We start from the raw sequence: 27,663 nt of genomic DNA on the forward strand, positions 1-27,663 counted from the left end.
GACAAAATAGTACAACATGTTATGTCTTCAGGGCGCATTCACACATAGCTTGTTTGGAGCACTTTATTTGAACCATGAGGTGTTTACTCCTAGGTCTGTTTGTTTGGGAACATGAGTGAGAACAATGCCAGTAGAACTCAACATCAGCCGAGCACACCTATCTGTCCAAATTAAAACAATCTGGACCAATCACAGGAACCCCAAGTTTTGGTGATCGGGCCTTCTCACGTGCTGCACCCCGACTCTGGAACACCCTCCCTCTGACCATCAGATACTCTCCCTCACTCTCCACCTTCAACTCTGTTGACATAATTGGCTATGGGGCGACAATAATATACTCATGAGGCATGGTTTCTACCTTGAGCCCTTAATCGGCGTGGTTTATTATTAACATTGGTTCATAGTACAGCAGCACATGAGGTCTCCTCTCCGTGAGAGGTAGATGGGGAAGAGACAGAAGGGGGAGTCGGCATCAGCTTTTATACTCTACCTGGCGGTAACATTAAAAGCTCCGCCTATAGCGCCCTCCAGTGGAAACAGTTATGTACAGTCAGTGGAAACAATTATGTACAGTTAGACAGTTACTTGCAATCCTACATATAACCTCTAACTTTAACACTCCCACTTAGGGTTGTCTAGCACACTATATAACTTCTTCAAAAACAATTTACAAAGAAAATAATACTGTTCAGAACATCAAAAAGAATATGGCAGTCAATATTTACACACCAAACATGACCTCTGCAAATCTTTTCAATTTAAGTTTGGAAGCAGGTTTTGTCATAGCGTCTGCTACCATGTCGTCTGTTGGACAATAAATCAGTGTCATTCTTTCTTCTCTGATGACAGATCTGATGAAATGGTATTTTATATCGACATGTTTACATCTCTGTCGACACACAGGGTTTCTAGCAATCGCAATGGTTCCCTGGTTGTCCTCGTAAACAACAGTCTTCTTATATACATAGGTATCCATTCCTTCGAGCAGTTGTTCTAGATAAATACATTCCTGTATTGTCATAGCTAGAGCCATATATTCGGCTTCACAAGTTGATAGTGCCACTGTGGGCTGCTTCTTTGTTTTCCATGAAACCAGTGAGCTGTTTGAGTTCAAACTCACACAATATCCTGTGGTACTTCTTCTATCTGTGGTGTCAGCTACCCAGTCTGCATCACTGTAGGCTTTAAGCCCTAAGCCCTCGCTGCTCTTTCTGAAACACAGCTGTTTATCTGCTGTACCTTTGAGATAACGAAAAACATGTTTTACCGTAATCCAGTGCTCCTCTGTGGGATCAGCAAAATGCTGTGACAATTTGGTTCACTACAAAACATAGGTCAGGGCGAGTACATGTTGTCAAATAAATGAGGCTACCCACAGCTTCTCTGTACATTTTTACATCTGTCAGTTTCTGAGCATCCTCCTGGTAGTCTAGTTTTTGATCACATGGTGTTTCCCTTGATCTACATTCTTGCATGTCAAAACGTTTCAGGATCTTTTCCACATATCTCTTCTGGGATATTTTTACACAACTGGCAGACTGTTCAAAGTCCATGCCTAGAAAATGCTTTAACCTGCCAAGGTCTTTCATTTTGAATCTGGTGGAGAGCATACCTTTCACCTGTTCTAGGTTTCTAGTGTTGTCTGATGCGATGATCAAATCATCCACCCAAATGACGATTATCACTTTTCCTGACTCTTTTGACTCCCTTGAGTAAACACAGGGGTCTACTGGGTTCTGTAGGAAGTGATCTTCAATGAGACATGTGTGAAGCATCTCGTTCCAATTTCGCCCAGACTGTTTCAGGCCGTAAATGGATTTTTCTAGCTTGCACACTAGCTTCTCTCCTTTCTTTTCGTAACCTTCAGGTTCTTCCATATATATCTCCCTATCTATAGGTGCGTGCAGATAGGCTGTCTTCACATCCATCTGATGTCAAATTAAATTGTCCTCAGCTGCTTTCTGCATCACTACCCTTACACTGGTCACATTGGCTGTGGGGGAGAATGTTTCACCGTAGTCTATCCCCTCCCTCTGACTGTAACCTTTAGCTACAAATCTCGCTTTGTACTTGTCGTGGCCTTCAATACCCTCCTTGATTGAATACACCCATTTCCCTCCCACTGTCTGTCTGCCCTCTGGTAACTTGGTTAAAGTAAAGGTGTGGTTGTCCTCTAGGGACCTCATCTCCTCATCCATTGCTCTCTCCCATTTACTTGATTCAGGGGACATTATGGCCTCTTTAAAGGTCTGAGGTACCCCACTGACTACTCTGTAGCAGTAATCAATGGTGGTAAGTGTACTGTCATCCTCGTCACTTTCTCTCCGGGCATAGTCTGTCAGATACTTTGGGGGTTTGTGTTCCCTTGAGGGATACCTCCCACTGCTTGGGGCACGTGACGTCACCCTCGGGTGCTCCTCATTATCGCCCTCTGGGGGTTGCTGACTGTCTGTCTGCACGACCGTGCTAAGTACACTGGGCTGAGTTGTCTCTGTTTCTTCACACCTTACTCTGGAGTCCAGCTCTGGCTCCTCTGTCTGTGTCTTGTTCTCACATGTTGTCTTTGTGACAAACTTGACTAGCCTGTGTTTCTGCACTCTCCCTTTACCGGGATGATAAACTAGGAAAGCGGGGCTTCCTTTGTCGTGCCATACAAATAGTCCTTTTTCACATCTGGACTCAAGCTTTCCTCTGTCCTGCAGGTAAGCATAACACACTGATCCAAATTGGTGCATTCTTGCTAGATTACACTTCTTTCCTGTCAGTGCTGTATACGGGGTGGTGCCTGTGTGCTTATTAAAGCACCTGTTTCTGGTGTAAGCGGCTTCTTGCACCGCAAATACCATAGACTCTTAGGTAAGTTACTGTCTACTAGCTTACACCTAGCCATTTCGAAAAGAGTGCGCCATTCCCTCTCTGCCACTCCGTTCTGGTGTGAGGAATATGGACATGACGTCTCGTGTCTTATCTTGTTCCTTCTCAACAGTGATTGGAACTCTCTGTTTATGAACTTGGTTCCGTTGTCGGACCTCAAGCATCTTATGTTACCCTAAGGGGCTACGTCTGCCAGGAATTTCTCCGTGGCCTGGAGTGTGTCACTCTTTGCTTTGAGAAAGTAAACAAATACTGCCCATGTGCACACATCTGTAAAAGACTGTACATATCTAAAGCCTCCTATGGACTTGTTGCTTACTGGACCAGCTAGATCTGTGTTAACTAGCGCAAGTGGTACTGTGGTAGTATTTGGTAACCATAGATAGACATATGTTGCCTGAAACTGGTGTTCAAATCAAACTAATGTGTTTTAGTCTTGTAGAAACATGTCAATCAAAAATAGGTTATCATTAAACCTGATTTGAAGAGGATGACAAGCTTAGAGAGTGTGTGTGTGTGTTAACAGAGACCGGGGGATCACCACAGGAGGTGATTTGCATTTAACTGTTGGCAGCTGCAGACAGACAGAATACTGGTCACGCAGGTCGGCCAGTTCTATGTAAAACCAGAGATAACATCTCCCTGAGAACAGTTGGTTATCTCACTTCAAAGAAGTATCGGGTGTCCCAAAAGACGCACCGGCATTTTCATGTGACCACCTGGCTTTCTCCTGCCTTGCTTAACACAACGTACATTTTCAAATGTCTATTACTATACTTAGATTAGTTTGATATGAACTACAAATGGGCCTGTTTATATTGTGGTAATAATTCTGAATTAAATTATATGAAATATGACATGGGTATGACGGGGAATCACAGAGTTTGAAATTAGGCCACGTCTGAAACTACATTGGAAAATACTTAAATGTGTGTTTACTGAGGTAGGAGGTTTACCATCAATGTGAAATACCTGCATATATGACTGTTAGGCTGGACTGATGAGGCTGAATAGAATGGTGTGATTATATTGTAGCTATTCAATGAAAGCCAGAAAGACTGTGTTGAAGACTTAATCCCCTGCATAGTAAGACTAGTTTTACTTAGGTTGAAACTAGGCTTAATGGTAACAGACTGTGATACTCATGAAGCATCAAGATAAACTGTTCAATTATGATATCTCTGTGTTTATGTAATCAATCGCAATTCAAATATATATATATCTTGAGATCAATAACCAAAGTATAATTTGAGTTAGATGGTGTTTGTTCTTTGACTGGAAAACAAAGGAAATAGAGGGTTGGCTTGCTGAGGACAACCTCCTATTTCAAATTCAAACTTAGAGAGGCCTGGGATTGGAGGAACACATCTGCTGATGTCACTTTGGTGACATCACGCAGAGACTCCAGGCTTTTGATATAAGTGGGGTGTTGTGACGGTGGAAGGACACTCTGAAACGGAACCACAAGGACAACACCCCACCTTTTCACACAGCGGACGACGCGGGCAGAGGAGATCAACAAGACAAAGAACATTTGGAGGGAGAACAGACTTTTCTTTGTTCATCAGCCAGAGAACAAAGACCATCAACAACTTATCAACTAGCATTCTTTAATCTGATTTCTTAGAAGGACGAGAGCGGCATAGTGCTCCGGTACCTTGAATCTTTTCTTTATTGTAATTTGTTATACTCTTAACTTTGAAATTAAACAGCTGCCAGTACACCTTCTCTCTCCATTTCTCCTGCTGCTCAGCTGGTCGTCGAACAAGACCATTTGGTCTTTATTGAAAGTACCACAGGGCTTTAAAGGGTTTCACACAACGCAGAGCAGTTTATTCGGTTCTGATTATATCAGAACAAAGAATAGCCCAGTTGGTGACTTCAGTACCTTTACTTTTTCTGTGGGATTTCTGTTTCTCGATTGTAAACTTCCCCTTTATGCACACTACACATTCTTTGTCAGGTCAGGTCTACGCTTTTCACCTTCAATGTGCATGCCTTCTGTCACTGCTTGCAGTTTCAGTAAATCCTTGTAATTACAATGACTCATAATCTCATGCCATGTCTGAATATACATTACACATATCATTATCATTACACTTGTCGTTGTCATTACACTCTGTCTGCAGATAACATTCTCTGGTACACCTTTATGTTAAATCATGTACCGTCAGGCTCCACAAGAAAATGTTTACCTTCAGCGAAGAATAATTTGGCACCGTTCGCAGTAGCAGCTATTACAGAGAATAGTCCTTGTGGGAACGAGGGTATGTAGAGAGCGTTCTTTAATGTCACTGTACACCAGCGCCCCTCACTGTCTATGAGGCATACCTGTGCGTCTCCTCTCTCTTGCGCCAACCCGTAGGTGCGCTTCCCGTCTGCAGCTCCATGCTGTGTCTCTCCGGGTGGAAAGTGTTGTCAAAGTTCTTGAACCGACTCCTGTCGTTGATGACGTGGGACGACGCACCTGTGTCCACGATCAGTCCCTTCCTTTGGGCCTGCTGCAGCTGCGTTGGCCTGGTGACGTACGCTGTCTGCGTCCCGAAGATGAAGTCTTCTTTTCCCGCTACTCTCCGGGCGTCGTCTCAATTCATCTCACGTCGACTGTCGCCGCCACCTTGTCCGCTGCCGCCATCTTGTCCACAGCCGCCATCTTGTCCATAGCTGCCGTCTCGTCCATGGCCGTCATCTTGTCCATGCGCGTATCGTGCACTCTGGTCGCGTTTCTTCATGCACGCTCTGTCTGTGTGCCCCGTGGATTTGCAGAAGCTACACCAGACAGTCTTTGTGCAGTTACCCAGAGCTCATAGTCCTCTGCCTTTCCATTGAATGAGGGCCATTTGCTCCTTCCCTTGGTCGCCATCCTCCTTTACAATAATATACTCATGAGGCATGGTTTCTACCTTGAGCCCTTAATCGGTGTGGTTTATTATTAACATTGGTTCATAGTACAGCAGCACATGAGGTCTCCTCTCCGTGAGAGGTAGATGGGGAAGAGACAGAAGGGGGAGTCGGCATCAGCTTTTATACTCTACCTGGCGGTAACATTAAAAGCTCCGCCTATAGCGCCCTCCAGTGGAAACAGTTATGTACAGTCAGTGGAAACAGTTATGTACAGTTAGACAGTTACTTGCAATCCTACATATAACCTCTAACTTTAACAAACTCCCGTCTCAAAACCTGATTGATTGATTGATTGAAAACTTTATTAACAGATTGCAGAATGGGTACAGTACAGTACAGCTCAATACATACAATTGTTAAGGGGATGCAGACCAGAGAAAGACTTTCGTCTTGTTTATATCAGGGTCCCCCATTTTCAATTCATCGTATCCCTAGCATAACCTTCCCTACCCATAACCACCCTCCTCCAACCTATCACCCCATTTTTCCCCTCCCCTACCTTCTCTCTTCTCCTACCCCTCCCACCCCCCGACCCCCATCAGTTTCCCTTACTTACTTCCCAACTGTCTCCCCCACTGGCTCCTGTATTTGTTACTCACGGTTCTATTATTGTTGCATTTTTCGCCAATCATCCAATACACCGGTTGAAAGTTGAATTTGCCGCCTTTCGATCACCATCACACTCAACAAATTGCGTGCTTCGGGTCTTGAGTTACAAGATGATACAGTATATTCAGCGAGTGTCATTTGACAGGCCGCTCCGTCAAGTGACCACATCCGACTGTATACAGTCCCCAACTGACCAATCACCGCTGATGGCAAAAATGATTGACCACCATTGTAACCAAAGACCGTCTGCTCCAAAAGAGATCCCAGACGGGCGGGTGAGAGTGGGGGAAGGTGACGAAGAAGTCCTTTGTCCTGACTCGTGCATCTGAATGAATTGAAGTGGACGGCCATTTTGGATTATCACGCATTATTGCGGTACACACATTACAAAAACCTTTCTAAAAAAATCCTTTTCTGTGGGATTTTTATAAACGTTGGACTGTATGACTATAAAGGGCTCTACATGCTCGATCAACATCAACACAACAGCAACACAACATGGACAATGCAACAATGTTTCAAGCACTCTGCATTTATAATTCTGCAACGGTTACGTGCAGCCTAAGCAACATTGTACCCTGTATGTAGCTAGCTTCCCTAGCAACATAACGAATTTCCCTTCTCAACTAACCCATTGATAGCAAGTTAGCAACCCATATAATAGCCCTGTGGTGCGGTCGTAGGCACGACAGTGCAGCTCGAACTACCTGTTGTATTAAATTATTTGATTGATGTTTAACTTTTCCCTGTATCCAGTCCTTTCGACTAGCCCCACCAGGCTCCACCGGGCTGCAGCAGCCCACACACACACACAATATGGTAGCCTAGGCTGCCTATAATAATGCGCAGACTGGGGCGGTCGGTTTAGATTAGATATCAATCTGTTAATAAAGTTTTCAATCAATCAATCAAACCTCACATTGTTAAACTGGGCATGCGTCAACCAAAGTCCTGTCGCAGCCGCCCAATCTCCGAAAACGTTGGAGCAGATTTCCAAACAAGTGTTATTTGGACGAACTGACTACATATTTGGAATCTAAATGGATACATTCTCGCTTGATTTTTATAATAATAATACAAATAATGGTCCTAGGTTGTACATTAAAACAGCGGTCCACCTTGGTAAATAGGTGGTCGGACCTACCTGTTGTATGAATTAGAATAATACGGCATTCGTTTGCGTTGCCAAGCTTGTTGATAGCCTACTCGATTTGAAATTCCATAGCAACGATACATCTTTAGGAAAAATATTTCTATGCCAACTCGCCAAGTTCACTGTAATCAATATAAAATACCCTAGAATTGTCTGTATTCATCCTATATTTTTCTCGACTGTGCAACTTGCTGTATAAAAGCAATAATACACTCGAACCAGTGGAATATCAGGAATATTGCCACTCTGTGATGCCTATACGTCACTCAAGCTTTGCTCTCGTGGCTGCGGGCGCATCACAGCCATGGCAATATTCCTGATATTCCACTGGTTCTTGTGTATTATTGCTTTAATAATGTAATTTTGCACAATCAAGGCGGGCATGGCCACCTTCATTTCACTACATGTCTGGATGTGTCACGGAACGTAGACCAAATGCGTCCACATTTTTATAGGATTCTAGCACATTTTCATAACAATAGCGAATATTACCGTTTTCATTGAGGTTTCTTACAAATTAACAATGCTTTATGTTGTCCTTTATATTCCGATTATCATAAAAATCTTAAATTGTACCATATGTCCCCCTTTAGACAACATATGTAACGCTACCATCGCACTTTTGTTAAGATAATTAGTTTACCATTCACGGTCGCAGTAATAGTTTATCGCTGTTCAGATCACGGCGAAGAATAGACACATCCCAGTGACCTGTGACCTGTGCTAAGGATCTTGGGAAATGTATTCATGTAGTTTTCAACATTTTCACCTTTTAATTTTAAACCAATGCTGCCATCTACTGACAACAGAAAGTGTTGTCTATCGTCACTTCCGTATACAGCGTCGCCCGAAACCCATTCTAGAGATTCCCACTTTTTACTGGGAATGGGGCGTGGCCGTATTTGGTCCCAGACAATAAGAGTGGCTGCGATTGGTCACTGTGACGTTATGTGACAAATAAATCTCTTGAATCTTCACCTCGTTGCTCCCCCACGTCTGTCCTCGACTCATTGCTGCAGCTGTCAACGCTAGGTGGCGTCCGTCTTCATTCCACAATGCACTGTAGGCTTTGCTTCCTAGATTGCTATATAAAGTTTGATTGCGTTCACACCAACAGCAGACCGCACCATGCTCCACTTTGAAAGGGACAGAGTCCCAACTTTTCAAGAGGACCATGGTTTGGTTGTTTGGTCCTCACAATAGTTTGGTTTGTGTTCACACCTCTCCAAACGAAATGGACTATTGATTTAAAGGGACCATGGACGGTTCACTTAAAACGGACCAATCAGGGTAGTTGTGAACTCGACCTTAGCTCCTCCTCCTGCCTTGTCTACCTGTGCATGTGTATAATTTCGACAACAAATGTGTGTTTCCGCGTTCGAGTTTTGCGCTCTGATTGGCCAGGTCATGTGACATGTGCGCCAATCGTGGGACAGCAAGTTCTGCGCCTATTTCCGGGTCTAACAGCCTGCAAACTACCTGCCGTTCTATCGCCATGCTCTAAGACAAATTCTAACCTTAACCAACTTCGAAAGAGTGCCTAACTTGAGAATCAGGGCATGCGTTCTATCGCCATGCTCTAAGACAAACTCTAACCGTAACCAACTTCGAAAGAGCGCCTAAGCTTAACCAGTGTAGAAACTTGCGGCCCCACGATTGGCGCACATGTCACATGACCAGGCGTGGCCAATCAGAGACGCGGAAACAAACATTTGTTGTTGAAAGTATTCAGGCTACCTGTGCATCAAACAATCAATTAATGACAATGTAATTTTCTAAATATTAAATTGTGTCTTTGGCCAAGTCAACCCAACTGAAGTTGAGCTAACTTGAACAATGCTGTGTAGAGTTTCCCCCATGATACTAGTACTACCGTTACTTGGACAGACAGCCCACTGCTTGACAGACTTTTGTCTCTGTCTCTGCTCTAAATGCTGGTACTGCAGGTAGTGTCTATCTGTATGTCATATATGTTATGATCTGTATATCTGTATGTTGTGTATGTCATAAGTGTTATGATGAATTGAAAATGGGGGACCCCGATGTAAACAAGACGAAAGTCTTTCTCTGGTCTGCATCCCCTTAACAATTGTGTGTATTGAGCTGTACTGTATTGTACCCATTCTGCAATCTGAAATAATAATAAATATAAAATGTTCAATCAATCAATCAATCAATCAGCTTCTGGGAGACAAACATCCACCTATACTATCATAATAAAAAGCTATATAGAGTAGTTTATGATACATAAAGGTGTATTTACGTGCAACAAAATTAGTCAAAATTGATTTTAAGTTTATTTTGGCTTCATTGGCAAACATATGGTCTACTCCTAAAAAATGTATGCTCCAAATTACTGTGTCTTTTTATAAATAAAGTTTTGAAACATAGGTCACGCCCCCTCGCGTGACGTACGCTGTTTTGTTTTTTATCGCGGGAGCGGCGTCTCGTCTGTCAAACGAACGAGTAGACGAGACACAGAAATGTCAGGTTACTTTTGGTCATATTCCACTTTTCTAACCGCCTTTAACATCTATTAGAAACGCTAGAGAGGTTTTGCACAGTTTCGGCTCTACGTCGTTGGCGAGTGAAAGTTGTTTACATTTCAAACGTGCTGCTAGATTAGCCTAACACACGTTAGTTTAGCAGTACGCGTTGTTATTGTTGCTGTTTGGGACCCGCAGAAAGGCAGAAAGCAACATGACGGAGAGTTCACTCATACACGAGAGTCCGCTTCTTTTACCACTCAACAAGGACAAAACTGTATATGACGGGTTCATTACAGTCCAGGTAAGTCGGCACATGTTCCAAGTACTGTCTATCTGTATGTCGTGTGCGTCATATTATGTTATGATGAATTGAAAACGGGGGACCCTGATGTAAACAAGACGAAAGTCTTTCTCTGGTCTGCATCCCCTTAACAATTGTATATGAGCTGTACTGTACTGTACCCATTCTGCAATCTGTTAATAAAGTTATCAATCAATCAATCCAATCATACATAAGCTTGGTTATAGACTTTTGTTATTATGGCTCCAATGAGTCGAGTAACGTGGTTACTGACCTAACTTTAGCCCTGATACACATGAGATGGTCTTCTCCAGGTCCTGTGTATCAGGGCTAAACTAACTTTAGCCAATAAGAGTACCTTTTTTTGTACAAATGTGGACAATAATTGAACATGTACACTGATGAATTGAACATGGGGGACCCTGATGTAAACAAGACGAAAGTCTTTCTCTGGTCTGCGTCCCCTTAACAATTGTGTGTATTGAGCTGTACTGTATTGTACCCATTCTGCAATCTGTTAATACAGTTTTCAATCAATCACGCAATCAATCAGGGACAGTGTAGGTCAGGACAGTGTGGAAGGGAAGGGATGCTTGCCTGATCCAATATACACATTTGTTCCTTAGCACTATTTTACATGCTATATAGAGAGTTATATGGGTAGACAGCTGTTACGATGTAGTTAGTTATGATTATTATGATTACAGTGAGTGTAATGCAGTTGTAGACGGTGAAAGCAGTAGGAAGGTAAGATATATGTCGTTTATGTCATATATGTTAAGATGAATAAAAAATGGGGGACCCTGATGTAAACAAGACGAAAGTCTTTCTCTGGTCTGCATCCCCTTAACAATTGTATGTATTAGCTGTACTGTATTGTACCCATTCTGCAATCTGGTAATAAAGTTTTCAATCAATCAATCATTGAGTATACATTAACTGTGAATGTACAATAAGTTTACATGTATGTATGTATGTATGTATGTATGTATGTATGTATGTATGTATGTATGTATGTATGTATGTATGTATGTATTGTATGTATATATGTGTGATATCTTTTATGATATTGTCAAGATGTATTTTCTAGGTTGTATTTTTATGAATTGGCTAATGAACCTTGACCTGTTAGGAGGACGTCAGTTCTGTTGTAATACGTTATATTGATCTTGTGGCTCTAAATTAAAGTTATTTATATGTTTTTCTTGAAGGAAAGAGACTTCAGAATAAGAATATTGCTCCCTCCAGATCGCCAACTGGGAAGAGCCAAGTATGAATCAATCCCTCTCTCACTTCTTTAATCATGTGTTGTTACTAGTTTTTCTTTTAGTTTAAAACTGACTGGTAAATGGTGACATTACACAGGTCTTTCCTTTGGTACCTGAAACCATCATCTACACCTTTGTTTACACAGTTTATTTCTCTCATATCTTTATATTCAGATCAAATTTGATTGCCTACATCTATGCCGTTCTACTATTACACTGCCCATACCTGTACCTCCCCTCCCCCCTCCCCCATGCTGCTATGATGCCCGAATTTCCCCAAGGGGATCAATAAAGGAATATCTTATCTTATCTTAATGGCTGCTGTCTATCTTTGTCCTCTCAGGCTGCACTGTTGCTGGCAGCTGAAGCACCTGTTGTGTGGATATGAACACATAGTGAAACAGGTAACGTCCCAGACAGAGGTGACATTGACCGGTGTGTTAGGTTGTGTAGTACGGTCCTGCGTTGCCACCTGTGCCGGAGGCCAAGGCGGACTGTGCCGGCTCTCAGGGTAATGTCACCGCGGGTCTCCGTGTTCATTACATCCAGGGTCTGGCTTTCTGGCCTTGTCTGTTCTGTCACCCATCAAGTCTGACTCACTTGAGGCAGAGACAAATATTTTTCACTGCTTAATTAACATTGCCTGGAAAATGTCCCTATTTGTTATGTGGGCCCTCTGGGTCATTTGGACGAGATTGATATTTCACCCCAGGCTGCAAAGTTCATTATTTTCACAGCCTTTAAGCTATCATTAATTATTTAAGCTTGTGGCAGCCCCCATTAATCACAAACACGGGAGTTTGATTTGAATGGCTGCTAGAGAGGGAGGGAGAGAGAGGGAGAGAGAGGGGGGGGGGGGACACTGTCACTTCATTATACTCTGATTCAAGGATCTCTCTTCTCCCTTGTTTGACTCTCACAGAGGCTGAAGCACTCTGACAATCTCGTCAGCTTCGTTTTGGAGCTAAAGACCGTCTCGGTAAGGAGAGGAATGACTGTGTGTGTGTGTGTGTGTGTGTGTGTGTGTGTGTGTGTGTGTTAGCGCGCTGGTGAATGAAAAGGAAATAATAGCAACCTTCAGGCACTGTCAATAGTTTCTATTGTGTCCAGCAGCTGTACTCTGACTGCTATGTGCTCAGACTAATGAAAGACGGACCACAGACCGTGGCGTGAGATCATGTATCGGCCCTATTTTAGTTTGTTTGTCTCTTACCCGTCTGATTTATCGCAGGCGAAACACTATAGCATATGTGCGGTGCGGTGGTGCTGTGGTTAACACTGTCACCTCACAGCAAGAAGGTCCTCGGTTCGATTCCCGCTTGGGGACCACGTTGCCAGGTACCCAGGTGGGGTATCTCCCGGGCCTTTCTGTGTGGAGTTTGCATGTTCTCCCCGTGCCCGCACGGGTTTCCCCGATAAAGAGATAAACCCAATGTAAAAATATGCAGAACAGATCGCTAACGCTGTTGTGTCCATGACGAAGACGGACAGGAGCACTTGGATTGTTCCCTGGGCGCGGCCCATGCTGGAACCCGGCTGCATCGGCGACTCAAAAAATAAATGCATGTGTGTTTCCTACAGTATGTGTTGTCCATCTCATGTGTGTTTCCTATGTGTCGTCCATCTAGTGTGTGTTTCCTATGTGTCGTCCATCTCATGTATGTTCGCTGCATGACTAGGGATGGGAATCGAGAATCGGAATCGATTGGGAACCGGTTCCTAATTGTCAGATTCCTGGAATCGCATGCCTCCGTGACTATCGATTCCTCTTATCGATGCCATGTTTTCCGGCAGTTGCGCATTTAAAAACAATAACGTTAGCGCCATGCATGCAGCCATAGCAGACTATTTGATTCCTTGACTAGGAAAACCTAAACGGCTCGATATTGCGACCGTTTTGTGTGTGCAGTGAAAACTGAAAGTGCTTTGCATCCTAGTCATTCATTTACATGGTAAAGTAACGTTAGCCGCTAGCTAGCTAAATAGCCATGCTCATTGCAGAGAGAGACAGAGAGAGAACACTGAGCTGGCCTTTATTTATACAAGTAGGTTATTGCTAACAATTTCTCTTTTGCAATAACGACCTGTTGAATGCAACTACAGTTCAATAGATTAAATTAGTTCTCAAATACATTATTTTATTTAAGTGTATAGTTAATAATCTTTTTTTGTTTTTGTATTTTTCTGACATGGGGGCTCAACAATAAATGATGAATGACAATCAGAAATGTCAAGTTGCATGTTGTTATACTAACCACATGCCAATGACATGTCGTCAGCCTGTGACTGCAACTTGTTCCTGTTTGCGGACGACTCAGCCCTGCTGGTCTCTGACAAGAACAAATTGCAGGTTGAAAAAACCCTCAGCACGGAACTAGGCAAAATCTGCATATGGCTCGCTGATAACAAACTATCATTACACATGGGCAAAACAGAGTCCATTCTCTTCGGTTCAAATAACAAACTCAGCAAGACCGACGGATTCTCAGTTACAGTGGGTGACAATATTGTCACAAGGAAAGACGAAATTACCTACCTGGGTTCCATCCTAGAGGCAAATCTTTCCTGTGACAAAATGGCATCCAATATAATAAAAAAAGTCAACCAACGAACTAGATTCTTGTACCGGATCTCCTCTCTGGTAAACAAGAATACCCTGAAGACTCTGGCAGGAGCACTCATTCAAGGGTACTATGACTATGCGTGCACCTCATGGTACCAAAGCACCTCAAAGGCGCTTAAAACAAAATTACAAACATCACAAAACAAACTGGTCAGACTACTACTTGACCTGAACCCCAGAACCCACCTCACCCCTGCCCACTTTGCCAACCTAGGATGGCTTAGAGTAGACGACAGAGTACATCAACTTGCAATGGGCCTGGTCTACAAGATACACTATACGACCGGGGTGCCCATGTACATGTCAAAATACTTCCCAAAGGTCAGTGAATACCACAACCACTACACCAGAGGAAGCTCAACAAATCATGTTAAACCCAGATTCGGCTCAAACAAGGGACTAAACACGTTTCGCAATTATGCCACAACAATGTGGAACGCCCTACCCAAAGCTGTAAAGGAATGTGAATCCCTGCCCACATTCAAAACCGCTCTTAAAGAGCACCTACGGGAGGCTGCAATTCGAAACTGGCCACCGTAAATGCCCAAAACCCCCACCACCTCCTAATAGACAGTCTCCTCACCACCGCATGTATATATTCCCTTCCCGCTGTATGTATATTTCCCTCCCACCCACCCACCCCCTCCTAATGTACAGTCCCCTCCCCATCATATGTATATACTCTGTCAGGATCTAGGGGTAACAGTACTGTATTTTTGAATACCGTTATGTCACAAATGTATCAGTACTAAATACCTATATGTCCCTATGCCATAAATGTCATGTATGTTGTGTATGTCATAAATGTCTATATGAATTGAAAATGGGGGACCCTGATGGAAACAAGACAAACGTCTTTCTCAGGTCTGCATCCCCTTAACAATTGTATGTATTGAGCCGTACTGTATTGTACCCATTCTGCAATCTGTTAAATAAAGTTTTCATTCATTCATTCATTCATTCATTCATTCATTCATTCATTCATTCATTCATTCATTCATTCATTCATTCATTCATTCATTCATTCATTCATTCATTCATTCATTCATTCAGCTTAGTTATGTTGCATTTCCAATTTATTTATTTAAATTATAAATATATCAGGAATCGACAAGGGAATAGAAAAAAAAATCGGATCGATAAGCAGAATCGATAATGGAATCGTATCGATAAAATCTTATCAATTCCCATCCCTATGCATGACTATATTGCAATGTGTGCTACGAATTTTTAGTTTTTTAATACAGGATGCGGAAGTGATGATACGGTTGTGTCGTAGTCAGTTGGTTTGTCTCTTGTTCCAGGAAGTAGCCATGAACAGCCACCCTGAGAGCCGCTCCATGACCATCCCTCCGCCGCAGTACTACGCTCAGCTCATCTCCGAGATGGAAGCTCTCGGCTGGGACAAGTAAGGGCTGCTGCCGCCGCCGCCCGCATGACTCGTTTCACGTTTTCACATTAGCCAACTAGAGATAAGTGATGCACTAATAGTAGGGATGTCCCGATCACGTTTTTTTGCTCCCGATCCGATCCCGATCATGTGATTTTGAGTGTCTACCGATACCGATCTTTAACAAACATGACCATGTTCACGTCTTAAACTCATACTGAGGCCTTAGTTTTGGTTTTAAATTGCATATCATCATTCATTTATTTATTGTCAAGGATTGCAATGCCTTGCTTGAATGAAGTTAACTTTTCACCTGGATAACGTCAACATTCAGGGTGAATGTAATGTGAGAAATTGGGATAATTTTTTTTTGGGTCTGAGAGTTTGGCTGTTCTGCCGTTCTGCAGCTGGATACTATTGGTTTGTTTTGGCAAAATTCTTCTGCTCTGTGTGACAATAAATAAATTAATGATGATATGCAATTTAAAACCAAAACGAAGGCCTCAGTATGAGTTTAAGACGTGAACATGGTCATGTTTGTTGAATTAAAATAAAAAAGTAAAATAAAATCACGTGATCGGATCGGGACATCCCTAACTAATAGCGTTGTGGTATACAGGTGGGGTCATTTAGTCTGATAGGGCGCCGACAGCGACTTGACCAGAAGTTGAACGGCGGCCAACTTTCTTTCCTTTTACGACAAACGAGGAAGCGACGATGGCGGCCCCGTGGAACTGTGAGACGACCACCAGACGCTGTGAGACGACCAGACATGTCTCCTCGGCAGAGAAAATCAATGCATCTCTAGCCGCTCGGCGTGTTTGCAACAGCGTCAGGCTCAGAGCCGGCCTGGCTACATAAGGGTTAACCATTTCACTACCACACTACAAATGGTTAACCCTTTCACTACCACACTACAGAAGGTTAACCCTTTCAATGTCCTACTACAAAGGGTTACCCCTTTCGCTACCACACTACAGAATGTTCACCCTTTCGCTACCACACTACATAAGGTTAACCCTTTCACTACCACACTACAAATGGTTAACCCTTTCACTACCACTACAGAAGATGAACCCTTTCACTACCACACTACAGAAGGTTAACCCTGTCAATGTCATACTACAAATGGTTACCCCTTTCACTACCACACTACAGAAGGTTCACCCTTTCACTACCACACTACATAAGGTTAACCTCTTAAACATTGGACAGCCCGATGGCGTCACACACTCGCACACACTCGCGGCACTTTGCGCTCGTCTACCGGCTCCGGGCTGCATTTTTCGCAGATCATCCAATACACCGTTCGAAAGTTGATTTGGCCACCTTTCGATCGCCACCACACTCAACCAATTGCGTGCTTCGGGTCTCGAGTTACATGACGATGTATCCGGTGAGTGTCATTTGACAGGCCGCTCCGTCAAGTGACCACGTCCGGTTCTGAACGGCGCTGAACTGACCAATCACCGCTAATTATGGTGTTATTCACTGTCAAAGATGAAAAAATAAATAATAATAAAATAAAATTGATATTCTCCTTTGGTTCATCACAATCTACTCAAGCCTAGTAGCAGACACAATATTGCTGACACTGGGAATACATTCCCTGAGACCCACAGATGTCCCTAGATACCAATAACATGCAAATGGGCCTTGTAGAAGTGGAGCAATCTTCCATTTACTTACTGAGAGAGGTATGTATTTTTAGGTGGATTTTCAGATAATAGGGCGTAACTCATTGACTGCCAAAAACGAACATACTCGTTTTTGGCGCCCATGTGTTGAACGCCAAAAACGAGTATACTCGTTTTATGTTTTTATTTATAATTATGATACTAGTGATACAGTCCCGTTGACGTTCTGTAGGGATTTTGTAAAACTGTGATGACGATCGAATCCCAATCTTGCCTACCTTTTGAGTAGATTTTTTGAGAGGGGGGAGGGCAGGCTGGGCAGCAGCTCTTTGTCTCGCCAGCAGAAACGGCAGATCAACTATTATTTGCATTACTCATGTCCAGTCTATTCGCCCGGTCTATTCACGCTGACACTTTGTACACAAGACCTACTGGACGCCTCTATACTTTCCACAAGCAAGTTGTCCTTCCGCGTTGCTCTGATTGGCCACGCACGTTTCTGGTCATGTGACATGTGCGCCCAATCGTGTGACGGCAAGTTTTTGGACGGTTAAGCTTAGGCGCTCTTTCGAAGTTGGTTAAGGTTAGAGTTTGTCTTAGAGCATGGCGATAGAACGCCAGCCCTGATTCCAAACTCTAACCTTAACCAACTGCGAAAGAGTCGCCTAAGCTTAACCAGTGATAAACTAGGCGTTAGGTCGTTTGCAGGCTGTTTGACGCGGAAATGTGCTAAGACACTGCTCGTCATGCGATTGGGCGCACATGTCGCATGACCAGAAACGTCAGTGGCCAATCAGATTCTCAAAACGCACAAACCGTAGGTGCGTGGCCAATCACAGCAACGCGGAAGGACAACTTGCTTGTGGAAAGTATAGACGCCTACTGGACATTGGTTCACATGTCGGATTACTGGATATTTCCATATTTTTCGATTCTCCGAACGACATCGTCAGACCTCCGGGCACACCGGGTCTGTTTACAACGTCTCCCTGGACAAAGCGGCCTCATACGCGGCGAGGGATCTAAAGCAGAGGCGGGGCCGCAGAGCTGGTGAGCGACTGAGGCTAGATCTGGCTCCTCATAGCGCCACCCTTCCCAGCCTCCTTCTTGTAAATTTGCTGGCACACAACATGGACGAGGTACGTTTATGGATTACAAATGCATGGCGGGGTCTTGTTAAACTCAAAATCTCACCGCCAGGCCAAGACAGGCGCATGATTCACAAAATACGCGATATCTCGCTTTCTAGAAAAAATGTCATGCATTTTGGGGAAATGGCCACTATTTAGGCTGGGGTTGCAGCACATTGTATCCAAGCTAGCACTCTGCCTCTTTAACTAAATTGAACAAATGTATGTACGTTTGCTAACATTAGCTTGCTAGCTAATGGGTCGACCGTAATGCGCATTCAGTGCTATTGGCTACTATAATCGCTAATCAATATCCACGACAAGTCCCTCCCTAGCTTCCTGTTTTTAAAGAAAACGACACATGAAAAGGTGGAATCAAAAAGCGGTCTGCTAGCCGTTTCATGAGGAGAGAGAGAGAGAAAGGGAGAGAGAGAGAGAGAGAGAGAGACAGAGCGAGCTAGTGACAGTGTTGATCCACATTAACGAATGGCTCTTAATGACTTACTTATTTTTAGTTATTGAGTAATAGTTAAATCCAGGTCATATTTAATAACTTTCAGCCCCTGCCTGTCGACAGCCCGAGCTAATACCGTCGTCTCCTCTTGTCAGAGGGGGTGTATATGTGTGTGTGGGGTGATCTATTCTCCCTCAGCTTGGATTAAGCCGCGACTACTACACTCATTTTCCACTTTCCTATTAATGACCACAGCTACAATTATGATATTAGCTAAATGCAAATTGCTTTAATTGAAGACTCTCAGGTTTTAATGGGGGGGGGGGGGGGGGGGGGGGGGGGTGAAGGTATGCTGGAAATGGGACCAACATCATTTCAATGTAGAGCTATGGTTAGGAGGCATTATATACACAGTGGGCCTCAATCTCAAAGCACTCGAGATTCGCTTAGCGTCTTAATTGGCATGGACCACACTAATAGCCGCTGGGGGTTTTCACCAGTAATTCTGTCAGTTGATTGGCCCAGGTAAACGAGTCTCTCTCTCTCTCTCTCTCTCTCGCATTTGAGTGTGGTCATTTTAATTGGCTGATGATGGCACGCCATTTGTTAATGATGAATGTAAAATGAGGTCAAGTAGTTGTTGCCACGGTCACTCGGTTACCCCCAAACAAACCTCTCCTCTCTACTCATCTCTCTACTCTACTACTCTCTCTACTCCTCTCTTCTACTCCTCTCGCTCTACTCTACTCTCTACACCTCTACTCTACTCTCTACTCCTCTCTCTACTCTACTGCTCTCTACTCCTCTGCTCTCTCTACTCCTCTTCTACTACTGCTCTCTACTCCTCTCCTCTCTCTACTACTCTTCTACTACTGCTCTCTACTCCTCTCTACTCTACTGCTCTCTACTCCTCTCCTCTCTCTACTCCTCTCTCTACTCCTCTCTACTCTACTCCTCTCCTCTCTACTCCTCTCTTCTACTCCACTACTCTACTACTATACTCTCTCTACTCTACTTTTCTACTCCTCTCCTCTCTACTCCTCTCTTCTACTCCTCTCCTCTCTACTCCTCTCTTCTACTCCTCTCCTCTCTACTCCTCTCTTCTACTCCTCTCTCTACTCTACTGCTCTCTACTCCTCTACTCTCTCTACTCATCTTCTACTACTCTCTCTACTCCTCTCTACTCTTCTACTCCTCTCTACTCTACTGCTCTCTCTACTCATCTCCTCTCTACTCCTCTATTATACTCCTCTCTCTACTCTACTCCTCTCTCTACTCTACTCTTCTACTCCTCTCCTCTACTCCTCTCTTCTACTCCTCTCTCTACTCTACTTTTCTACTCCTCTCCTCTCTACTCTTCACTTCTACTCCTCTCTACTCTACTTTTCTCCTCTACTCCTCTACTCTACTCTACGACTATCTATACTCCTCTCCTCTCCTCCTTCTATCTCTCCTCTACTCCTCTCCTCGACTTCTCTCCTCTCTCTACTCTACTACTCTCTACTCTTCTCCTCTACTCCTCTCTCTACTCCTCTCATCTACTTCTCTCCTATCTATTCTACTACTCTCTCTCCTCTACTTATCTCTTCTCCTCTACTCCTCTCCTCTACTTCTCTCCTCTCTATTCTACTACTCTCTCTCCTCTACTTCTCTCCTCTCTATTCTACTACTCTCTCTACTCCTCTCTATACTCTACTACTCTCTCTACTCTACTAGGGATGCCCCGATCGATCGGCCACCGATCGTTATCGGCCGATAATCAGTATAAATATGCGATCGGGGAATTCCGATAATTAGTCATATTCGCCGATCGCGGAAACTGATCAAGTGGATATCTCACTCGCTTGTCTCAGACGCACAGGACCTGCAAACTGCTCCTCCTCCCTAGCCCCGCCCGTACCCGTGTAGAGTTTGTAAACACAGAGGACGCGCGGACCTCCTCTGCTGAGTCTAGATAGTGCATTCGACCTGAGCTAACGTTAACTACCTAGCTATCGTTACTGTTTAAACAAAATTACCCAGTCAACTATTCACTTTTAGTAGGCATTGTCTAACGGTATTTAGCCGGCTAGCTACTGATAGCTCCGGATATCAACAAATGCCCCAGGAAGTCTAGTAGCCCATGTTGATATCTCCGTTAGCTTGCGTTAGCTGACGTTAGTTCACGGTTCAAAACGAAATGTCCGATTGAACTAAATAGTTGTCTTAACGTCATCTAGCTGGCTAGCAGTAGCTACAGATAGCTCCTGATATCAATGTCTTATAACATTGATTGAATGCGTATTCGAGCTGAGGGCTTGCTGAATGTGAAATGACCAAAGCATAACGTTACCAAGGCAATAGGGTCCCGCTGCAGCGCCGGAGAATCCTTTTTGGAGCTAGGGCTACTAGAGTACACACAGACAGTGGAGCTGTTTGCAGATAGCGAGCATTTTGACTTGTTGCGTGGTGGCGATGTCTCGCAGATAATACAAGTACAAGTCTAATTATATAATATATATATTTTATAAAAAAAAAAAAAAAAAAAAAATTATATAAAATAAGTTTTAATTTCTTTTTAATCAAAAACGATCGGTATCGGATCGGTATCGGCCGATATGGCTCACGACGATCGGTGATCGGTATCGGTGGCAAAAAACGTGATCGGGGCATCCCTATACTCTACTCCTCTCCTCTCTCTACTCCTCTCTTCTACTCCTCTCTACTCCTCTCTCTATCTGGCCAAATTCCCAATCAGGTCTCTGACATCAAGGCCACCTAATCATCCCTTCCCCTTAATTGGCTGATATAAATCCCAGTCTCCTGAGTAGTTCAGCCATTGTGTAGTGTGATGTGTGCCTGGTGCCAGTGTATGGCAGCCATTGAGCCTGCATAGCCCAAGGGTGGGTGCTACCAGTGGTGGTGAAGGAGGCAATTTCCACCCTACATTGTGGGGAGCGCTTTGAGAGTGTCTAGAAAAGCGCTATATAAATGTAATTAATTATTATTATTATTATTACTACTCTACTTTTCTACTCTACTCCCCTCTCTACTCTACTGCTCTCTACTCTACTATTCTCCTCTACTCCTCCTTTCTCTCCTCTACTCACCTTGACTTATCTCCTCTCTACTCCTCTCTATACTCTACTACTCTCTCTACTCTTCTCCTCTACTCCTCTCTCTACTATACTACTCTCTGTATTTGTGTCACTTTTTCTTTGGTGTGGCCAGAAGAGGAATGCCTTGTCTCCATTAGCTGTGTTCAGCTTGGTGCGTGAACGTTGACGTGAACGTGCGGCACACTTCATAGGTTTCGTTTCGCAGTAAACGAAACTGTGACGTCATCGTAGCGCTTTGAGTGACAGTCACCCACAGTCTGCGACTGGCAGACAGAGAGAGAGATAGAAAGATTGAGGGGGATACTAATTAATCTCACCGCGGGGGGGCATAATCCCACGGGACAATGTATTGGTAACTTGTTTCAAATGACAATATATACCCCTGTGAATATTATTGCACGGATCGGAATATGGGCGTGCGCGTGGGAGCGTGCGCAACAATATTTTGACAGTGATATGCGAGTGCTCCCGACTGCGGGGGAGAAGCTCCATCCCCGCGTGCACATACATTTACACACACTCCCGCACGGTCGGGAGGTTGTGTGTGTCCCTCTCTCTCTCTCTCCCTCTCTCTCGCTCGCTCGTCTCTGCTGTCTGTCGGCACCCGCTTGAGGAAGTAATTCCACTCGCTCTGTTGTTGAGCGAATTGTTAATTGTGGGCGATGACTACAACCAGTGCCTTATTCACGTCAGCAAAACAGTAAAATCAGAATGGCTTAGTTGAGTGAGGGAAGATCTCGTGAACTCGAGACTAGACTGATGAGTCAAAATGATAATTAGAGAGACACAGACCACATTGATATAATCCCCCATTGCTAGGAAACAATGCTAAACACTGGAAAAGGCCATTTATAAGACACGGGACCTTTAAAGTTTAATGCTCAATATATTAAAACGTGGCACTTTACAGTGAACAGGAGGTTTATTTGTATTAAAAACAATAGATTGTTTTTCATTTAAATGTCTAGTAGTAGTTTCGGAGGGCCTACCACCCCCCCCCCTGAAAAAAATCATAGGGGAAACACTCTCTACTCTACTGCTCTCTACTCTACTGCTCTCTCTACTCTACTCATCTCTACTCCTCTCTCTACTCTACTGCTCTCTCTACTCTACTACTCTCTCTACTCTACTCATCTCTCTACTCATCTATCTACTCATCTATCTGCTCTACTGCTCTCTTGTTTGTTCTGTTTGTTTGTTTGTTTGCATCAAACCACATCTTCACTGACTAATCATCAGTTAGTTAAATAATCTGCACTGCATTGAACGTTGAGTCTGATGAATAATGGGTATAATAAGTCACAATTAGTATAAGTAACAATCAGTATGCTTGCATCAAACCACATCTTCACTGACTAATCATCAGTTAGCTAAATAATCTGCACTGCATTGAACGTTGAGTCTGATGAATAATTAGTATAATAAGTCACAATGGGTATAAGTAACAATCAGTATGCTTGCATCAAACCACATCTTCACTGACTAATCATCAGTTAGCTAAATAATCTGCACTGCATTGAACATTGAGTCTGATGAATGAGTATAATAAGTCACAATGAGTATAAGTAACAATCAGTATAGGGGCGGCTACGTGGCGTAGTGGGCAAGGCGCTCGCCACGAATGCGGAGACGCTGCCCAGCGCTCCACATTGCTTTCAGTTTAGCTGGTCGTTCATACTAATACACATTGGCCGTATTAGGGGGTGGGAAACTGATGGGTGGGGATCGGGCGTTGTGGACAGCGACTCCTACAGGTCGGTTGGTGCGCCTGCGCAGTAGAATCAGGAAGTGTCGGGGGCAGCGTGAGCCTCCCACGCGTTACTCCTCGCCACTGAGAGATCGAGCTGCGCAGGTGAAAAGATGCGACTGCTGTTACCTCAAGTACCGGAGGAGACTTGTGCTATGTATGACTTAGTCCACATTGCAGCCGGCTTGTGGGAGGCAAGAAACAGCGTTCATGACAGGGGAGGGTTGAATTGGATGATACGAAATTAGGATGGGAGAAAATATAGAAAATGGGAGAAAAAGTGGATAAAAAAAAAAAGTAACAATCAGTATAATAAGTAGCAATGAGTATAACTACAATATGCAGGTCTACAGTCAGAATACCATGAATATGCAGGCCTACACTCATAATACCATGAATATGCAGGCCTACAGTCAGAATACCATCCAGTATGCAGAGGCTGACATGAGGAACATTTTAATGACATTTGATTATTAATGATAACATTTACACGTCATTACCACGCAGGGCTCTACAGTGCGAGCATTTCACTCGCATTTGCCCCCAAAAATATGTGTGTTTGAACCGGAAAAATAATTTACTTGCACAGTGTGCGAGTGAAGATTACAACGTCGGTAGTGCTTTTTTCGCTCCGCTGCTAATTGTTCAAAAACTACAAATTCCACAAGCCGCATAAACTTTCCAATCACGTGACTGGTTTCAAGCGAGAGAAAGGAAATGAGAACACGGCTGATAACGCTAGCCAAGTTAGCACACGCACACAGTGGGCCAGTGACTTTGGTCTAGGGGTGTAACAATGCATCGCAATGCATCGATCCTAAGGTGACAATTCAACTGCATCGATTTGAAAATGTTAGAATCGATTAGAATCGCAATTTTTATGTGTGCAGTGTTATGTTATTCTCTTACAGCCAACACAACAACATACGCTACTGCATCAACGTTATAATTAACAAAGGCATTAGTTTTGTGGCATTAACTCAGTCTGCGCCAACAACGAGTATACTTGTTATTGGGCACCATGCGTTGAACGCCAACAACGAGTAAACTCGTTATTAGATCGTTTTTCCTTTGATCCCCGCTCTACAGACTCGCCCGAAGCGCTCTGAATCACTTTGGCACAGCCACATACGCTGGAACTGCAATGCCAATCGAATCTCACCGGATGGCAGACAGACATCAATCGGGTTGGAGGGGGGGGGGGGGGGGGGGGGGAGCAGGTGGGTTTTGAGGTGAGCTTTGAAGGTGGAGAGTGTAGGGGAGTCTCTGATGGACTGAGGGAGGGAGTTCCAGAGTCGGGGTGCAGTGCGAGAGAAGGCCCGATCACCAAAGTTTTTGAGTTGAGTATCTGTTTCGTGCATGTTGGCTGGAAGCAACTCACTGAGGATCAACGTGTTATTTAGATCTATTGCTATTATATTTGATATATTTTAAGAACTTGCAAGTAAGTCCTATCCTACATTGGATAAAGCACTGGCGCTGAAGGGCCATCAGTGCCCTCTGCTGTTGGCCCCCAATGAGTTAATAACGTTACATATATATTACTATTGCTATTGATAAATCTAGGTGTTCTAAAATCTATTGCTATTGATAAGACTAGAATAAGTTAACTTAACGATAATGTCTCGGAAAAGTCTCGAGTAGAGGAATGGCGGACTTTCCATATTTCAATAGGCAACAATGAAAGGATTATTTTTCTAGAAGGGCAACACTAGCCAAAACCTAGGCATTGTAAAAGTTTAGGCAAAAGCTAAAGTTAAGTGACTGTTACTTTTGTAGCAGTAGTTCAATGTCACTGCCTTTTTTGTTAGGCCTAGTTGTTGGCTACAACTTTGCCACAGTAGGCATTAATCACTTAATACATAAAATGTCTGAAATCTAAAATCTGGCACTTTTTGGGAATAAAATATCCTGTTAACTTAAAGCTTGGTGTATTGTTTTTATTGACCTATAGTCCATTCATGGAGGACCCTTATGTAAACAAGACGAAAGTCTTTTTCTGGTCTTCATCCTCTTAGCAGTTGTTTGTATTGAGCTGTACTGTATTCTACCCATTCTGCAATCTGTTAATAAAGTTTTCAATCAATCATGCTGAGTGAATCAGTTCCCCCAGCCACAATTGTGTATTTAAATCTTTTTGGGGAATTAACTGCTAGAAAATGTATCGAATCAAATCATGGTCAAATGAAGATATTTCATGATGCATTGAATCGTAATCTAATCTAATCGTTGTGGGGTCGAATCGTTACACCCCTAGGTGGTATGTGCTATTGCACAGATGTGTGTCCCGTTCCCATTTGCACACGCAGGGTGACCAGATGCAAAAAGTCCAAAAGCAGGACAACAGTAAGATTTTGGTGGGACAAAGTGGGACAGATAGATAATGTAAATTCTTTTATTAGAATAACTCGTCTTCACCGAATAGATAAAGGTTCAATCAAAATAAATACAAATTAAATACAGAATTATATCTCTCCACATTCATCTTGGCACTGGCAGCCGGCTTGTTACCACCTAACATCTGTTTTAAATATTCAAACTTTATCACTTGACAGGAATGTCTTGTGTTCGATATATTTTTTTTTGCTTCGAAAAGAGGGACATCCTCTCAATATGTGGGACGCGGTCTCAAATGGTGGGACAGTACAACCAAAAGGGGGACACCTGGTCACCCTAACGCAGATACACACACGCACACACAGTGGGCCAGTGACTTTGGTGGTATGTGCTATTGCACAGATGTGTGTCCCGTTCCCGTTTGCACACGGACACCGTTTGCACACGCACATACACACAGTATAAATATACATTTATTTTTGTATAAAAAAAAAGGGAGTTTGTTAACACTGAGTGCCACGCCCCTTTGACCATATATTATGGGCTAGAGTGCCAGCACTGAAGTCAATGGGAGGTCGGGGAAATTTACGAAGGCTTAAACTATATCTTAAATTATGGCTATGGGTCTAAAACACCCCTCGATTATCAATGACTTGCTTGCAGTCAACATGTACGAAACGGATAGTTTTTTCATTGGTACATTTCCGTTTTATACTGTTTTGAATACGAGTATAGTTTTGGAGAGTTCTAGTAATTCCAGAGAAATTCCGCAATAATAGCTCTTTAGTGGAATACACAAAACACGTAATTTTTCGGCTGATTTATTAATCGTTTTCAAATGAACACTAGATTATCGATAGTATATGTGTACTTATGCATGCTAGAGAAGCGGGCTGAAAAATCTATTATCCATGACGTGGTCAGTGCTAACGTCATACACACACACACACAGACACGCTGCGATGGCTGAGAAAAAAACATCTGATTAACCCAATACTGGTAAAATAGAGTCCTTACCTCACATCAGATGTTCTGCAAAAAGATTAATCCAATTCCTGATCGCCATTCCAAATATTGATCGCGTTTATTGATCCAACGTTATAGCACCAAAACACATAATCAACGCTGCTCCGAGCCTCGCCAGTGAATGTGATAACACGATACTGCTTGCCAGAGAAGGGAAAAACTTTTTTTTTCTGAGGCACATGCCCAGCCAATCCAATCCAATGATGTGCATTACCAGCCGGGGGAGACGATAGGCGGCGGTATTTGTCCTTTTCGAGCTCAGACCCATTCACAATGATAACGTCAGGCTGGATGGATGAAAAATGAATGGATATCGCTAATAAAAGAAATAACGAGAACTCGTCATTGGCACTCAACGCATAGCGAGTTAGCACGACTAATCTCGTCGTTGGCACTCAATGTGTTAATAAACTCTGTTACTTGAAAATGTTTCACTGTGCTCCTAAATTTAATTTGTCATGAAAGGAGCACATGTGTTTAGGAGCACATGTACTCCTTGGGGAAAAGGTTAGCGTAGAGCCCTGTCACATAGAAGCAGGCGCAAAATGCTTGCAATTAACTAGTTGATTGTGTGTTTTATTTGGTATTAAGGGTGGTACCAATAGGAAACGATCATTAGGCAT

General features: G+C 43.3%; 1 protein-coding gene across 2 annotated transcripts in view; it reads left to right on the plus strand.

Moving 5' to 3' along the window:
• Window positions 1-10,035: 10,035 nt before the first annotated feature.
• The window catches only part of fancl (FA complementation group L), a 108,092-nt gene continuing 90,464 nt past the window's right edge, over window positions 10,036-27,663 (plus strand). Inside the window, exons 1-5 of one of the 2 annotated variants that reach the window (XM_084321060.1) lie at window positions 10,036-10,330; window positions 11,542-11,600; window positions 11,942-12,002; window positions 12,521-12,577; window positions 15,526-15,629. In XM_084321060.1, the coding sequence (XP_084177186.1) occupies window positions 10,241-10,330; window positions 11,542-11,600; window positions 11,942-12,002; window positions 12,521-12,577; window positions 15,526-15,629 (371 nt within the window). In that variant the 5' untranslated portion in view covers window positions 10,036-10,240. The remainder of the gene's footprint in view (window positions 10,331-11,541; window positions 11,601-11,941; window positions 12,003-12,520; window positions 12,578-15,525; window positions 15,630-27,663) is intronic. The other variant, XM_084321061.1, reaches the window with a different exon arrangement.

This window comes from Notolepis coatsorum, assembly GCF_963971535.1.
Source record: "Notolepis coatsorum genome assembly, chromosome: 9".
Taxonomy (NCBI): Eukaryota; Metazoa; Chordata; class Actinopteri; order Aulopiformes; family Paralepididae; genus Notolepis; species Notolepis coatsorum.